Source organism: Myotis myotis, unplaced genomic scaffold (genome assembly GCF_014108235.1).
Source record: "Myotis myotis isolate mMyoMyo1 unplaced genomic scaffold, mMyoMyo1.p scaffold_m19_p_1, whole genome shotgun sequence".
Classification (NCBI taxonomy): Eukaryota; Metazoa; Chordata; class Mammalia; order Chiroptera; family Vespertilionidae; genus Myotis; species Myotis myotis.
The window spans coordinates 29,989,357-30,007,115 of NW_023416313.1; the positions used below are offsets into that span (position 1 = coordinate 29,989,357).

Below are 17,759 nucleotides of genomic sequence, written 5' to 3' on the forward strand. Positions count from 1 at the left end.
ACGCTTACCCCTCCCAAAGGCGTTTGCATCATTAGAAGACGTGCTGGAGCCAAGGAATCTCTAATTAATGGCATTTCAGATGCCACTTACAGGAGGGAAAATTCATCCAACACTGGGGAGGGGGAGGTCACTGCAAAGCTAACTCTGGAGGCTCAACTCTCCCAGGGGGTTCCTGGACCTTCCCTCACCTCTGAACCCACATATTTTAGGATCCTGCCACATTTTTTCTCAGAATCCTCTACAGCAGTGGTTCTCAACCTTCTGGCCCTTTAAATACAGTTCCTCATGTTTTTACCCCCAACCATAAAATTATTTTTGTTGCTACTTCATAACTGCAATGTTGCTACTGTTATGAATCGTCATGTAAATATCTGATATGCAGGATGGTCTTAGGCGACCCCTGTGAAAGGGTCGTTCGACCGCCAAAGGCGTCGCGACCCACAGGTTGAGAACCGCTGCTCTACAGTAAGAGCAATGAAGCTTCATGCAGGGGCCCAGCAGACTGCTTTCTGTTCTAAAGCTGTCTTAACTCCCAAGCTGACATTCTCATTGACTTTTCCTATGGACACTTCCCGCATGAAAGGGTAAGTCCGCCACCCTCAAACTTTCACACGGCCACTCCTCACTGCCTGATCTTGTGCCAACAGTTCACCCACACCGAGACTCAGTTTCCTCATTTGAAAAGTGAGAGGTTTGGAAGAGCTGAGTTTATACGGTGCTTTTGTCACTAACATTTCATACATCAAACTGTATCCTTTAACACAGTGCTTCTCAGAGGAGCAGCGATAACCCCACCGGCTTTGCTAAATTTCAAAAGGTAATAGACATTTTCTTCTCGAAATTTGTTCTGGGAATATACAGAGACATTAAAATACCATTAGGCCTCCCATTCTAAAAATAGGTTCTAAGAAAAATGTCTAGAGTGTTTCCAAATAGCTCTAAGAGGTGTAACCAACAGAGGCCCATAAGCTTTAAATTGCTGGACCAGGACAAGTGAAACAGTGAGAGTATTAATAACCAGCAGCCCTTTTGAACAGTGAGCAAAATGAGGAGCCATTTGCTCTTGTTAGCATGACATTCAACTGCCTGTGAGGAGTTGAAGTATTTTGCTTTCATCACATGGAGCAGTGGGGTGAGATAGGCCACACTATTTTGGAACGTAAGTGCCTATATCCAAGCAACAAGCAGCCTGACATCTGAAAACAGTGCTCAGCACAGGCAGGGGTCGGATCTGGCTATCTGAATACTATTTTAGAAATGGTGATTATTTTCAATTGATGTGTGAAGTGCCCTTGGTATCATGCAAAAGTCTCTAACACACTTCGACTGAAGTTTAAGCCGGAAACAGTTATTATATGAGTAATTATACTATATAATGATATGAGGTTTTTATTGTGTTTCCACTAGGAGGGATGTTCTAAAATTATTTATCTATTAAAAACTTGGAGATTTTACCTATACAGTTTTAAGCAAATTTACCAACAATTTTTAAAATTTATTTACCAAATTACAGATTTTTCTTTATTGTTCCCTTTTGAACAACATGTCTCCATCTCCCAAAACGTTTACACTTCGTCTGCAAAAAAAAAGTTCTGATAAGATCTAATGTTAAAATTATTGAATAAGCTACAGCTGCAGAGTAGGCTTATATGACTAAGAATTTTTAAATTTTACAAATGACTTTTTCTAACTTTTTAACGACTTTTGACCTATAGAAAAGTTATGAAAATAGAATAGAAAGTTACCAGATATCCTGCATCCAGGCTCCCTCAAGGCTAACACTTTATGCAACTACAGTTCAATGATCAGAACCAGGAAACTAACATTGACACAATATCTTTAACTAAATTAAATACCCCTAAAAATCTCCATTCAGGATCTCATGTTACATTTAATTGTCACATTTTATGTTTGGCAAATAAACTAATTTTTAAATATGTTAGGAGAGCTCAGGGTTTAAAACTATCCCCCTCCAAAAAAAAAGAATCTCCCAGGCAGACTCTAAGAGGACCCCCAATAACCTCTGGCTCCTGGTGTTCAGGCCTGTGTGAGCCCCTTCCTTTGAGTGTGGGCTGGCCTAGTGACTTGTTTCCAACCAACAGATGGTAATGGGATGTCATTTCCATCATAAATAAGAGGTGAGTTCTCTATTGCTAGAGACTCCTTCCCTTATTCTCGTTGAAGAAGCACATTGCCATATTGGGGAGGCCGCATAACAAGGAGTTGAGAGTAGCCTCCCGCCAACAGCCAGCTAGAAACTAAGCCCTCAGTCCAACAGCCCTTTGAAACTGAAATTCTTCCAACAATCACATGAATGTGAAAGTGGATCCTTTCCCAGTCGACCCTTCAAATGAGACCCCAACCCTGGCTAACACCTTGACTGTACCCATATGACAGACACTGAAGCAGAGGACCAATTCCAGATCCACAGGAACTATGAGATAATACTTGTGTACTACTTTCAGCTGCTAAATGTGTGGTAATGTGCTTTCCAGCCGTGGGTAACTGATGCACTTTTCTTTGGTATCTCGCTTGGTCAGAGGCATACTTTTGAGTTAGATGTACTATTCATTGATGACATTCACACAATCATTTTTAAAAAATATATTCCTGAATCTGTCTTTGTGAGGCTGAGCTGTTCGGTGAGCAATGCTTACAAAGTCATAGTCACAGGGAGCTCTTAGAGCTGCAGTCCTTAGTTTTGGGGAGAACGTTAATGCTGCAAGGTTCTTGCAAGATCATTTACTCCTGTTTCTTCCATTTACATTGTGAGGAATCTGAAACCCAGAAAGGAGATCACATAGCGGGTTACTGTGGCTCCCGCCCAGTGCTCCAAAATGCTTCACCTCGCTGGCCACTCTTCACAAACATGAGCCACAGATGACACAGGGACATACATCCGCGAATAACACAGGAACATGCATTCATCACCGCTGCTGGGGAACACAAACAAGCCACAGATGGCCTGTTCGCTCCAGGGTGGACCAACAACACCAGCTTTCCGCCTCAGCACATTCTGGTGGTCTGAAGACACCTCATAAGATGGGGTAGAAGAGTGGTAGGAAGGAGTTTCCTTAGACACAGAGATAGAAAAGTGTTCAAGGGAATGTTTGAATATGTCACTGTCTCACATCTGAAGAGAAATAATGCGAGAAGTCAGGGTATTTGGGGGTCACATTGATCTGAAACTCTTTAAAAACCAGGACTCTGCATTATTTTTCATTTGTAATAGCCTTGGTTCCAGCAGGAAAGAAATGACCTGCTGGAGTAGGGCCACTGCAGAGCCCTCCATGAAAGGGCCGCTTACGAAGGCACTGGCAGGGTTAGTGCAGTATGCTGGGACGGGTTGCTGTTAGCATCCCAGACTTAAGGGACAAAGGGAATGGGCAGTTAGTGAAACATACAGAGGGCTACATGGGAAAGGCTGCCAGAAAGGAGCCATACCTCAGGATGCAAGCAACTGGGGTAATCTGGCCACGAAGAAACTAGGGGATCACTACCCAACCTGACTCTCTTCTTACACTCTGATGTCCTGTTGGTGGTTGGCATGGGCTGAGCTCCACAGAAAGCAAAAACAGTCGCCATTGAGAACCTGTCAGATGGAGAAGGTGGAAAATGGATATGGAGAAGTAATGCTGCATGCATCACACCTAGCGGGAGCTCAGCAAATACTGGTAAAGGGATAAAATGTAGTGGTGTGCTATAAATTGTTAAACTCTTGTTAGCTTGAAATCTTTTCTGTGAAATCCACCACAGAAATCAGTAAATGCTGCAAACGACAGTTTTGTTTTGTTTTGTTTTCAGGGAGCCAGTTTACCAGTGTACCACTGGCATGAATGTATAAATCATGGCACCTCCTACAGAAGGAAAGCTGTTTTTATCTCCACTGAAAGGAAATTACTGTCTTGCACTTCTTGAACCGGATTGAGACAATATTAACTCATTATCTCCCAGCACCACCACAACCACCACTCCTCTGACATGCCTAATTTTGTTGGTGGTAATACCATCTACCCAAGTCCTCAAGTCCCAAAACCTTTGCCTCACCCTCAACCCCACCATTTATGTGTAATTAATCATGAAGTCCTGCTAATTTTACATCTTCAAATCCAATTGTTCTCGCCCCATTTTATGTTCTAGAAAAATTAAACTAGTTTCCCTAATATATATCTAGGCTGTTACTCTACCTAACATGCTTTCTTTTCCCACCTTTTCCACACAGCAAACTTCTATTCATCCTCTAAAACCCAGTGTAGCTGTTACCACCTCTCTGGAAGCAGCCATTTCTAACAATGCCAGATGAAAAGAGTTCTTCCTTCCTCTCTGCATTACCCCCACACCTTGTAAGCTGTTCACATTATCCAGCCATTTCAATGTTTTCGTGTCTGGTTCCCTATTATTAGGGAATCTCTCAAAGGCAGAACTGTGCGCTCTTCATCTCTACATCTCCCGCATCAGACTATGTGCCTGACACATTGTAGGTGCTAGTATGTGCTTGATAAGAGAATAAATAAATTGATAACTTTCTGATATCCCTTTTGAATGAGCTGATGTCAGAAGCTGAGAGGTAGTTCGCTCCCAAACTCTACATATGCCTGGCAAGACCCTCTACCCTCTCTATGTCTACCCCCCACCACTCACATCCTTGCCAATAACATCTGCATCTACTTGCAGGACGGACTCCATCAGGCCCTCTTTCCCACCTACGTCAGTTACCACAGAACATTCAGAATATCCGGGTCTCCCTCACCTCCTAGATCCCGATGGGTCAAATGTAAATCTACTTAGTGAGGTTTTCCTGAACAACACTCTGCTTAAAATTGCATCTCTTGCCACCATACCCCATTCTCCCAAAGCTTTCCTGCTGGATATTTTCCATTGCCCTTATCCCTATCTGATCTACCTTATTTATTTGCTATTTATTGATTTGCTTATTGTCTAACTCTTTCCAATATGGTATAAGCTCCATGAGGCCAAGGATTCTTGTCTGTTTTGTTTGCTGCTGTATCCCTACTATGTGCAGTCAGCACTCCACAAATATTTATTGGAGAAGTGAATGAATTACAGTCCAAGGATAATGTGGTGGCCTGCTTAGAACAAAGCTATCCGTAGCAAAGTCGAGAGCAGAGCCATCAATACCAACTCCCAAATTAATCGGTCTGTACAGGAGCTCACGCGTCCCTGCTTACCTGATCCCTCCCTTCATGTCAGCAAATTCTACACATGCTGTTCAGTCTTGAAATAATTCCCATGTCAGAGAAAACGTCAGTGAAATTGCTATGGGTGAAAGCCCTACAATTAAATGTCTCACTTAGAGGCCAGGAGCAGGGTGTCACCCTTAAAACAGAAACTCGAGGAAATACCAACAGATAAACACAGCTTAAATTAAGATGGGTGTGAATAATGTAAAACCACACAACCACCCTTGAAAGAAAATATAAATTCTATACCCTTCTAACCAACGTGAACCTGATTCTCATTAATACTTGGCATACTTACCAGGGCCCATGGGATAGAGGATTAACAAATCACCAAAGAAACTTGCAATTGTTAAATTATTTTTGCAGCTGTTTTGATTTTTGTACATCATGAAATGATGCCTTCAGTACAGATGTTTGGATGAATTGAATCACAAGTATTAAATCTAAATTCTAGCCACATCCACGTAATACCAAGGAATTATTGAGGTGAAAAGTCAACATACTAATTCACTGAGCTCGATGAAATACGTGTGCTTGAGAAACTGTCAGTGATATGACAGGGCATTTTCAGAAAGACTTGAGCCTCATGGCCTGATTCTCTAGCTTTACATCTTTGTAAAATAATAGTTCCAGGAGTTATCTGACTCTGTTACCCCCACATGGAGCCATTTTGGGCTCATAAAATGGAACCTTACTTATCATTGATATTTTATATAAAATGCCACAAAAAGCATTTTCAACTAGTGTTTCTGGAGGTTGAGTGAGGTTGAAAAGGAACTGTGATACAACTGAGCACCTGAACAGCCGGGCGGCCAGCACTGGTGCGGCTAAAAAGACTGCTGGTGCCCCAGCCGGGCGGCCAGCACCGGTGCGGCTAAAAAGACTGCTGGTGCCCCAGCCGGGCGGCCAGCACCGGTGCGGCTAAAAAGACTGCTGGTGCCCCAGCCGGGTGGCCAGCACTGGTGCGGCTAAAAAGACTGCTGGTGCCACAGCCGGGTGGCCAGCACCGGTGCGGCTAAAAAGACTGCTGGTGCCCCAGCCGGGTGGCTCATTTGGCTGGAGCATCGTCCTGTACAACAAAAGGCTGTGGGTTCAATCCCCTGTGGGGTGTGTACAGGAGGCAACCAATCGATGTTTCTCTTTCACATTGATGTTTCTCTCTCTTACTCTCTCTCTCATCAATAAACATATCCTCTTGTGAGGATTAATAATAATAATAATAATAAAGACTGCTATTTCTAGGTCAGCAGGTAGAATCAGGGAAGTAAGCCACAAATGACTTTCAGAATAGTTAGTTGGTAATAGCAACAAAGCATGTCTTTTTTCTTTGCCTACTGATGTATATAATTTTTTTAAAAATTATGATGATAAAAATGTAATGCTATAATGTTTGCATTTATTTGTGACACCATAGAGTTCTTGGGACATAGATAAAATCTTTAGTAAAAGAAAGTAACAGTATGTAATTATTCTCCATTTAGAAAAAAGTAATAAAAAAGCTTATGCTGACTTTATATAATTCCTGAATTCTTCAAAGAAATGTTTTAAATCAAATTATATTTTCCAAGTGCTTTTTAGATGATTTCGGGGCTGCATTTACATGGGAGATTGGTACATGCTGTCTTATAAAATAACATATTTAAGAACACAGTAAGCCTTCTAAATTACATTACAGGAAGGCAATTTTGTTACTTTTTTACTAAAACATTATCAGTAAAATTCAATTCAAAAGTAGTGTGGCAACATAACAATATGCAGCAGTAGAAATTCTGAGGATAAATTGGATGGTGAGGGAAAGGCTTTATAATTCTCATAGAGCAAAGCTTTGAAAATGCATTCCAATAACAACTTAGACGCCCATTTGGACTATTCAGCTAGAGGCCATCTCATATTATGGGCATCCTTAGTAATGTGATGGAGTCGCAACAGGAACACCGACTCAATTGTGTGTTTGAAGTGACGGGAAACTTCTCCAGTAACTTTAAGTAATGAGAGCTGGCATGCAGGATCCTTTTTCTAGGAAGCTCCGCCGCTCCTGAAAGGGTGACTAGGGCATTGATAGGAAATGAACAAATTGTGCCTTCCCAAAGGCAATTCTCAATATCTCTCTTGTTTCTCTTAACATTTCTCTTCTTCTCTAGTGGCTGAAACAAAAATATGCCTCGGACTCCGAGTTACCCACCAGGAGATTAGCAAAAGCAAAAGCTTAAAAAGATGAACTAAGGCAAATGGAAGATAGTAACATAGCAGAATTACAATCTTGATTTATTATCAGAATTTTAAAATCAAAACTCACAGACGTAGGTGTGAGAAACAGGGTGACGGGGGACAGCTCTTGACAGATCTGAAGTTCTATTTTCCACCATGAATTGTTGAACTTTGAGCACCAGGCAAGGTGCCTGAGACTCACATGTGTTCCGAGCAGATTCACCTCCCCAACATGATACACTCTGAACACTTCACATTTATTTAGGAAAGAACCTGAGAGTCAAATAGAGAGAAAGAGGGCTTTGGGAGGCATGGTCTCAATCAGCAAACCCCACGTGGCATGCCGGGGTCCAACCCCAGCAGGTCCAGGGGTCCCCAAAGGTGTTGACGGAGTCGGCGAAGAAGGAAGGACACGGAGACAGTGTTCAGTTGATCAGCAGCCTAGCCAGGATCTCTAGCCAGGATCTCCAGCCAAGTTCTGGTCTGGATCTCCAGCGAAGTTCTGCTGTTTATTGTCTTGTTACATCCGTATTTATCCCAGTTGATTTTAATCCTGTCAATTTCTATTACAAAGGTTAGGGTGTTTCTTATCTCCATTCCAGGGAGTAAAGATTATGTAGCTTAAGCATGATTGTTCGTAGTTAAAGTGATTAATTACCCACCTGGCACTTAGTTGAGGGGTTTTATTCCCTCCCTAACTTCAGGGGAAAATCCCTACCTGGGGAAACAACCTTTCTCAGAGAGGAGACCTTGGTTAAAACACATAGTGCCAAGAAGGTGAGCAAACATATTAAGAACAATATGCCATATATGCCAGGTCCCTTGAAACAGCAAGGATGGACTGGCTCCCGGCAGTGGCAAAACAGAAGTCCTGCCGTAAATGCAGCCCATTCTTTCTGAAGGCAGCTAGGTGACCATCTGTCGTTACTAGTCACTAGTTCTCTCCATGGGTGTCAACACAACCCACCACAAAGCCCCACTGGATTCTCTCACTGTTTTTCCCAATGCAAATATAAAGTATCCTTCAGAAAAGGGATGGCAAATTTAATCTTTTTTTTTTTAAGTCATCACCCAAGGACGTTTTTCATTGATTCTAGAGAAAGAAGAAGGGAAAAGGAGGGAGGGTAGGAAAGAGGGAGAGAGAGAGAGAGAGAGAGAGAGAGAGAGAGAGAGAGAGAGAGAGAGAGAGATCAGTTGCCTCTCACACATACCACGACCACCAGACCTGCAACCTGGGTATGTGCCCTGACCAGGAATCAAACCCAAGACTCTTCAGTGCAGGGAACAATGTTCTAACCAACAGAGCCACGCTGGCCAGGGCTAATCTTTTTTCCCCGTAAGTTTTTAGAACTCCTCAATCAAGTGCCATGGGCCATCATGAATGGACTGGCCCTGAGTTGAACAGAAAATTAATTACTGAAATAAGCTGGATTCTTTGCTGAAATGTCTCCAGTAAGTTCTCATCAGTCGGTTTAAATACCTCCAGTGATAACTCATCATTTCCTGAGATAATTCAATATGTACACAAATTTAGTACCCATAAGTTCTTACTTTAGTTGAATGAGAATTTAGTTCTCGGTGAGTTTCAGTGATTGGTTCTATCTTTGCCCTGTGGGAGCATACAGAAAAGGTGTGCCCCCTCTTCCAGGCCATGGCCCAGAAACCCAAGGACAGCCATGGTGCATCCCGGGCTTTACAACTCCAGGCTCCTCAGCCATTCTTCACAGGAACAGATTTTGAATTGTGACCCTGGTCATTATTCTCTAGACACTTTATAATAGTTGTGTTTCTGCTCTTTATCTAAACCTTAAGTCTAAGATTTCCAACTACAGTTGGCCTAACGTCTTTTTCACTGAGTGTGTCGTAGTCAATATTAGAAAGAGAGTGCTGATCCCCAAGCCAATCCTCAGGAACAATGTAGTGCTTCCTCATCTATTAGACGCAGGATTTTGATAGCTTGAAAAGAGCAAGTTCCTATATGTTAGCTGGTTGTTCTGCCAACTGAAGCTCACTCACAAAGAAGCTAAATCATTTCTGGGAATATCATGTAACTCCATTTAAGACTGTAATTCATTTTATATGTAGAACATTTGATGTATACATGAACTTTCAGGAGCATATCAATTAAACTAAGCCATGTACAACTATGGTCGATATGTTTGCACTCCCATTTACCTAAGCATTTAGAAGGCCTCCCTAACTGAAGATTATTTATTTATTCATCCATTCCTACAAAAATTTAGTGAGCACCTACTATATGTTGGGCACTGTTCTGAACCCTGAGGACAGAATGATGTACAAAGTCAAGTTCTCTGACACTGCGGAGCTTATTAAGAGAGATGACATACACAGAAGCAAAAGTGGACACAGTCAGGCTTCAGTGAAAATTAACAGGAGGACCACCGAGGGTGGTCATAGACGGTTTCTTTGCAGAGCTGTCTGTTGAGCAGAGGGCTTAGTGTGAGGGGATAGGTCCTTAAAGGCAAAGGAAACAACATGTACAATTGAAATGAGAAAGAAGTTGGCATTTTTGAGAAGTAGAAAAGTCAGTGCAGCTGGGGCAAGGCTGATGACACTAGAGGAGCAAGGAAGGCTTCCAAGCCATGGCAAGGAGGTTAGCTTGTAACCTGTGTCTAATGCAAAGTCCTAAAAGGAGTAGCGGCAGGGGAATGGCATCATGTAATTTGTGGGGGGGTTAATCCTTACCCGGGATGGTGTTTTTATTGATTTGAGAGAGAGAGGAAGGGTGAGGGAGAGAGAGAGAAACACATAAACGTCCATCAGTTGCCTCCTGTACACACCCTGACTGGGGATCAAACCCACAACCTGGGTATGTGCCTTTCGGTATATGGGATGATGCTCCAACCAACTGAGCCACACTGCCCAGGGCTAATTTATATTTTTGTATTATCACTTTGGCACCTAAGTAGAAAATTAATTAGTAGGCGGGAAGTGTGAGAAAAATATGAAAATCTTGCATCTCTGAAAGAGCCGATGACGTTTATACCCTCCCAGAAACTCATATGCCATCTTTGAGTACTCCGCCAATAATAGTGCTTATTATTTATGGAGAAGTTACTGTGTGCCAGATAGTGTCGACCATGTATGAGCGTGTTACGTAAATCATTGTCTAATGAACACAAACTCTATGAAGTGAGTATGATCAGTATCATTACAGAGACGAGGAAACCGATGGTCAGCAAAGCTAACGAAAGTTCCGAAGGTCCTATAATTGACAACTAGCGGAGCTACTAGTATAGTTTGAATCAGGTCTTATCTGCCCCCAATCTTCCAAGTGCATCCTCTGCTGTTGCCAGATAAATTTTCCAAACTCCAGTGAGCATCCTTACTTGGGGAAAAGTAGAGTGCTTTTGAAAAAGACCATTTGAAGAAAGGCTTTTGATCCTGATAACAATCCCACATGGATTGAGTACAGTACAGAGATACAATCTTTAACTTCTAGTCATCTGGTTATATAAAAAATTTTTATTTATTTCCACAGATATTAAGAATTTCTGCTAAGGAGCTAGTGGGAAAGCAACACCCCTGAAGGGGCAATCAATAGCAAAATGTCAAGTGTTCAATGCGAAGGCCTTGTTTCATGGGCAGTTTCTCTGCAAAGTGTTAGATGTGAGTCAGGTGACAGCAGACAGCAGGTCTCCCGTGTGTCCTCGAGAAGCAAAGCCAAAGCTGCACCCTCCAGGCCAAATTAACCCTCTCCAAGCTTTGACCAAGTTATGGGCCCGTTATTAACAAGGTGGGAGAGGGTGCTGGTTACACATCAAAAGCAAGGGGCTGCAATGCCTGCTTCCTCTTTCAAATGCAGAGACTTGTGTATCCAGTCATCTAGAAACTTTTGTTCTCCTGGACCAGGAATTGTGAATTTCTCCTCGCTGCCTGCTGACATTTCTACCCTATTTCTTCTAACCCACATATTTTTAGTGTTACCCAAATGATTTATCAGCTAAATCCTCTATTTTGAGGTACATTTCACTAAATCCATGTAAATTATATTCCACTTCAATTGGCTTGGGTTATATAGTACATCACACACACACTTATTAAATGCAACCTAATCTAAAATACTGTAGACACTGTTTGCCCAGCTGGTGTGGCTCAGTGGTTGAGTGTTGGCCTATGAACCAGGAGGTCATGGTTCGATTCCCAGTCAGGGCACATGCCCAGGTTGCGGGCTCGATCCCCAATAGAGGACCCGCAGGAGGAAGCCAAACAATGATTTTCTCTCATCATTGATGTTTCTATCTCTCCCTGTCCCTTCCTCTGAAATCAATAAAAATATATTTTAAAAAATAAAATAAAATAGACACTGTTCACGTTCATTATGTAATGTAGTTTTAATGAGTATCTGAGATCTCAAAGGAATCAAGTTAAAAACTCTTATCACTTATACATCCCACTATATCTTTTTAACTTAAATTTTAAATGTTATTAAGTAGCTATTTTCTCTAGGATGGAATATAAGCAATTCTCTGTTATTTGAAAAGCAGAGAAAAATTAGTGTAAACGTATGTCCAATAATGTAATGTAAGAAAAATATGTTCGACTTTAGAATTATTCTCCATAATCTGTTTTACTTTTCTCAAACTTATTTTGCTTATTAAACTTAACTTGCAGGTCCCATGGACATCATAAGTGATAGTAGGAAGCAATGGCCTAAAAGTGTAATTATAAAATTAAATATGATGATAAATATAATAAAAAATAGCATAAGTCCCCAAAGGATACCTGAAAACTGACTATAAATTCTCATCCATTATAACACAAAATGGAAAACTCTCACATGAGAGCATTTCTCAGGACAAACCAGGTCAGGAGACAAACAAATCTTACCTAAGAATGCCCTAAAGACTGTGAGCAGCTTAATGAGCATTTTGCAACTAATTTGATTAATTTGATTAAGAGCAGAAACTGAATTACAATAAGGATGATCAAAATGAAGTAAGAGCCTCCTGGAAGCCAAATGCATTCTCTTTCATTGTCCTGTTTATGCACACACATGAGTCCAGAAGAAGGTAAATCAAAAAGATACAAATGAAATTGAAATTAAGGAGAAATGGAACTAGAATTCAGCCCAGAGTATTCTATGTAATTTTCTTTTAATCCATATACTAGTCTACATTCCCCCCCTCAATCCTTCAATACTTAGCATGTGTTATAAATAATTTTTATGTTCTCAGTTTCATCAGTACTTCCCCTTCTTTTCAATCCACTATTTGGTAACTACTGCTGACATCTATTGAACTGTTTCTAAAAGCCAGGCACTATTCCAAACTCTGTCACTTAAAGTTCACGTGAACTTTGTAAAATAAATACAACTGTTATCTCATGTTATAGATGAAAAGGCTGAGGCATGTGCTTCCATAGCCTGCTTTCTCAGCCACTGTGTGGTCAGTGGTTGCCCCCAAGAGATATGCCCATGTCCAACCTCTGGAACATTGAATGTGACCTATTTGGAAAAAGGGTCATTGCAGGTGTGATTAAGTTAAGGACCTTGAGAAGATGAGTTCATATTAGGTTGTCAAATTGGGCCTTCCATCCAATGACAAGTGCCTCGTAAGAGACAGAACTGAAGACACAAACACAGAAGAGAAGGCCATGTGAAGATGAAGGGAGAGACTGGAGTGAGTCTATGGCCACAAGTCAAGGAAGGCCTGAAAACCACCAGACGCTGGCAAGGGAAGGAAATGAGCGCGCGCACACACACACACACACACACACACACACACACACAAACACACACACCTGCCGACATCCTCCACCAATCCCTGGAGGGGACATGGCTCTGCCAGATCTTGGACTTTTAGCTTCTAGAAAAGTGAGAGAGAGAATGTCTGTTGTTGAAGCCACCCAGCTGAAGTAATTTGTTCAGGCAGCTCTAGGAGACCAATACTAGAGACACTGTGTATAGGAGGCAACCAATCGATGTTCTCTTAAGCCTAATCACACCTTCATAAATAGTCCCTCCTAGGAACATAAGGGGCCTCCTTGCTCCCATGTGTGGTTTCACTCCTGGGAAAGACCTTACAGAGCTTCTCGCTCTTTACCCTGAAGACACCCTCTGCAGATGGTTCTTCCCAGCAACACTTTCCTGAATGCTGTGTCTGCTAATGGTTCTTATGGTTCGGAACCTACTGTTTCTATTCTATGGCCACGCAGGCTTTTTCCAGTTCAAATAAAAAATGGCTTTGCCTATTGAAAGCGTATTTTATACACTAATTAAATTAGTACAAATAACATGCAATCTATTTGCACTTGAAAATGCGATTCATTCTAACATTACTGTTCTGAAAACTTCCTAACATTTCAATTCAGATGATAATAGTAATTATTATTTTAACACATGCTTTAAAAATGTATACTTAGTATTTCAAATATCCCCTGACATATTCTTCATTGATATACCCTTATTGGAAATCATTTCTAACCCTAGTTGATATTGTGCTGGCAGTCTCTGTCCTTCTGTATCTACCCTCCCCACTCCTGGCCCTGGTCTGAGTTCCAGTGTTGACCATGAAAACCACCCCGCATCTCACCCAGACCTGATTTAGACGATCAGATATGGGACTTTTGAGCTGATACTATTTGGATGAGATTTTTAGTCTTATCTATTGAGTTCCCATTAATTGCATGCCCTTGCCCAACGGTTGCTGGTGAGTTCAGTTGGTGGGAGGCCCCGGTAGACGGAAGGGCACGAGGAGAGTGAGGTCAGGGTATTGATTCCTTCTCTCTTCCTGTGGCACTGAAGGGCTGGCTGTGGCCATGGTCCTCTGGTTGGGGTCGCACCACTTGGCCTGTCAGGTCGCCCCCCATACCTATAACTCTTTCTAGGTGCTGCCCACCCTCTTCCCCCTATTGTGGGACCTGGTGCCTCCCATCACTTATTTGTTTTCTTAAGCCTAACCACACCTTCATAAATAGTCCCTTCAATAAACTCTTTTCCATCACCCATTTAAGGATACTGTCTGTCTTCTACCAGACCCTCACTGACATAGCTATTGAGTATCCCAGCTGACAGCATCAATCTAACACACTGAATAATTTCTTCTCATAGATAAAATTATTCCAGGTTTTCAAAACATTTCTTGTTTAAAAGATTTGCAATTGGCTATGATTGGTGTGAGTTATTTTTTTCTCTCCTTTAACAACAACAACAACAAAAATGTGATAACTTGGGAGAATTCTGTTCCTCTCAGACACTTCTGCCATAACTGACTCTTACCACTGAATGAGATTTTGTTTCCAAAATACCTGTCATCACCATCACCGATGCACTCGGGGAAGGCAAGGCTACAGCCAAAAAGCATGATATGTTGATAGCAACTGAGGCGGTGAAGGTACATGAAGAATTTGAGGAACTTCTCCATTTCCATGTTTTTGACAATTGAGAAGAGAGGTGTTAGCGTGGTGTGGTAGGGCAGCATCTGACATTGGCTGTGGGTGATGTTCATGCAGGCACCTGGGAAGTCAAGATAATTACATTTAGGAGCAGGCACATCAGAATTATACGTTTACAAACTCATTTGATATGAAAGGTTAATGTGTTCATAAGATAAAATATATTCTATAAGTAAGAATGATCATAGACGTATATATACATACATATAAGACTGGGGGATGCACATACATGCAGATGTGTGACAATGAAATCAAGCTACTTATATTCACAGAGGAAGAGCATCTGTGTCCTGGGCAAATGTGTGGAAAAAATACACTCACATGTAGCTGGTGGGCATAGAAATGGGCAATCATTGTTCTGGATCACAGCTGGGCAGAGCAATGTGGATAAGTCTTTTAAATGTGCATATCATTTGACACTGTAATAGCATTTCTAAAAAAATTATCCTAAGGAAATAATTGTGATTTTGAACATGGATTTATCTACAGGAATCTTCATCATTATATAGTTTTCAATTTTTTAAAAGATATAAATCACCTCAGCATTCAATGAAGGGGATTGGTTTAAAATATTACGGAACACACAACAGATCACTTAACTTAGATATATGAAAGATGCTTTAAAAGATCATTTAATCACATGGAATGGTGCTTATAATATAACACATAAAAATAACAAGTCACAAAACAATTTGTATACTATGATCCTGTTTTTAAAAACACGTGATTATACAAGGATTCTCAATCCTGACTATGTTGACAGTTCAGGGTCAGCCCAGAGCCTCTGCTTTCATTTTCTCACGGCTGTCTTTCCTCCTGGGCACTGCCACCTGCACATCCTTTCCTTCCCCCTCATTCCATAAATTTGCATGGTTCGTCTGATATAAATCAAAATATTAATAGGAGTTATATTTTTCTTTTTAATGTTTTTCTGTATTCTCTTCTTGATTTACATCATTTCATTATTTTATAAAAATTAATTGAAACTTTGGTTATTGGTTAAGCAGGCTACTCTTTAAAAGAATCTTCAGGCTTTGAAAATGAAGTGGAAATATTAATTTCAATTATGTTGCAAGAACAGAAAGAAGTTCAACAAGAAAAGGAACAACTCTTCTGATCACTGTACAATTTCTAGTCAAAGAAATGGAGAGAAAAATCTTCCTAAGCCTACGTGTCACTTCATTTTAATAAAGATAATGTTTAAAAAATATAAGGCTGCATCTCTGGATAAAATGGCCAGACCAACCTTTGATCTAAAATACAGAATAAACATACCCTACCGCAGGATTCCCAACCCCCTTTTCTGCGTCATTCATTCAGATAGATCACCTGAAACATCTCTCATCCTCTTCTCTAGTCTATCATAGGCACACTGCCTCGTCTCACATCTCTTACAAAACTCTCTGAAAACCACCCAAGCCCTACAGGAAGTCATTCCTCCAAATGACCAGAGTGTAACCATTCGCTCAAAGAGTCCTACACTTAATGGAAAGACACAAATCCTCATTGGTATATATTTATTGATCGCCGAAAATACACTGAGCTCAGTGGGGCATGATCACAATATGATTTCCACTTTGAAAGGGAACCAGTGACATGCAGAACTTCTCTGTATGCTAGACTCTAGTATAGACATGGCAAAAAAAATAAGTACACAACACTTTTTTTGGATCTCGTCAAAATAAAAGTACAAAATGGGAAAGAAAGGAAAGAGACAAAGAAAAGTACAAATTAAAATACGCAGACCGAACACAAACAGACACATATATACATGAGTTCTGCTTTGCATGAGTGCTGAGGTAGAGAGTTCTAGGCAAGTTTTATAAATATGACATGCAAGTCACTTAGTAATGGAAGTTAAAACACAATTCAGTGTGGGAGGGATTATGGATGGGGAGAACGTATAGACGGGAGACTTCAAAATGGCACGATTGTATGCATGGTGCTACAAGCAGAGTTGCTGGCTTATAAGAGTTGAGAACGAAATTTTCTCCATCAAAAACATGAAATCATTTATGGAAACTTCAGTGTTAAGAAAACATTTGTTGAAAGCAAACCTTGTGCCAGGCATCAAAACAATCACTCAAATTCTCTCATTCACAGTTGTCCCATTTTCACAACCCAGTTAAGCGACATCGCATCTATATTATACATGAGGGAACAATTTCAGAAAGACTAAGATATCTGCCCAACAGTTCACAGCTATTATGTGGAAATTCCAGATCTTCAAACCTATGCCTTCTGAGTAACCTCTGTTTGGAGTCAAAAAATTATTAGAGAAGATAATTCCTAATGGCCAATGAAAAAGAGGCTAAAAAGTATATAAAAATATATCACAAGGTCTATATTTATATTCATAGGTATTATACCCATGTATACTGAGCATATGCTATAATTTCTTTTATATTACATTATTTTCTTTAGGGGTCACCAGCTTTGGAACTTATGTACTTGATGATGAACCACTTTTGAAGCAACGAGATGGCCAGAAGGCTCGTTCACCTCACCTAGCCAAAGAAAATACTGGATATTGAGAGATCATTTCAAAAATACAAGATAGGGAGGAAAATCGTATTTTGGTGGATTATACTATGCTCAAGACAGTGTGAGTTTCACAAAAGAAAAAAAAAAGAATGTGAACTATAATAGAAAAAAATTTTAAATGATATTTTCCTAATAGCAAATTTCCTTAGGAAACCAGAACCTACACTCAGTAAATCATAAAATAATAGTGTATAACCTTAAAAATAAGTCTCAAAATACTTGGTATAGACATACATAGTAATGCTTTATATCTGTGTAATGCTTTTCAAATTTTTTCCAAAGCACTGTCAGATTATAAAATATAATCTTAATAATATAATACATATTATCTTGTTATAAATTAAGAAACTAAGGCTGTCATAGATAGGTATGTAGATAGGTAAGAATGGA

General features: G+C 40.5%; 1 protein-coding gene across 3 annotated transcripts in view; it reads right to left on the reverse strand.

The window, feature by feature from the left end:
* CORIN (corin, serine peptidase) overlaps window positions 1-17,759 on the reverse strand; it is a 206,567-nt gene that overhangs the window by 122,966 nt on the left and 65,842 nt on the right. For all 3 annotated transcript variants that reach the window (XM_036333055.1, XM_036333065.1, XM_036333075.1), the window contains exon 4: window positions 14,679-14,886. In XM_036333055.1, the coding sequence (XP_036188948.1) occupies window positions 14,679-14,886 (208 nt within the window). The remainder of the gene's footprint in view (window positions 1-14,678; window positions 14,887-17,759) is intronic.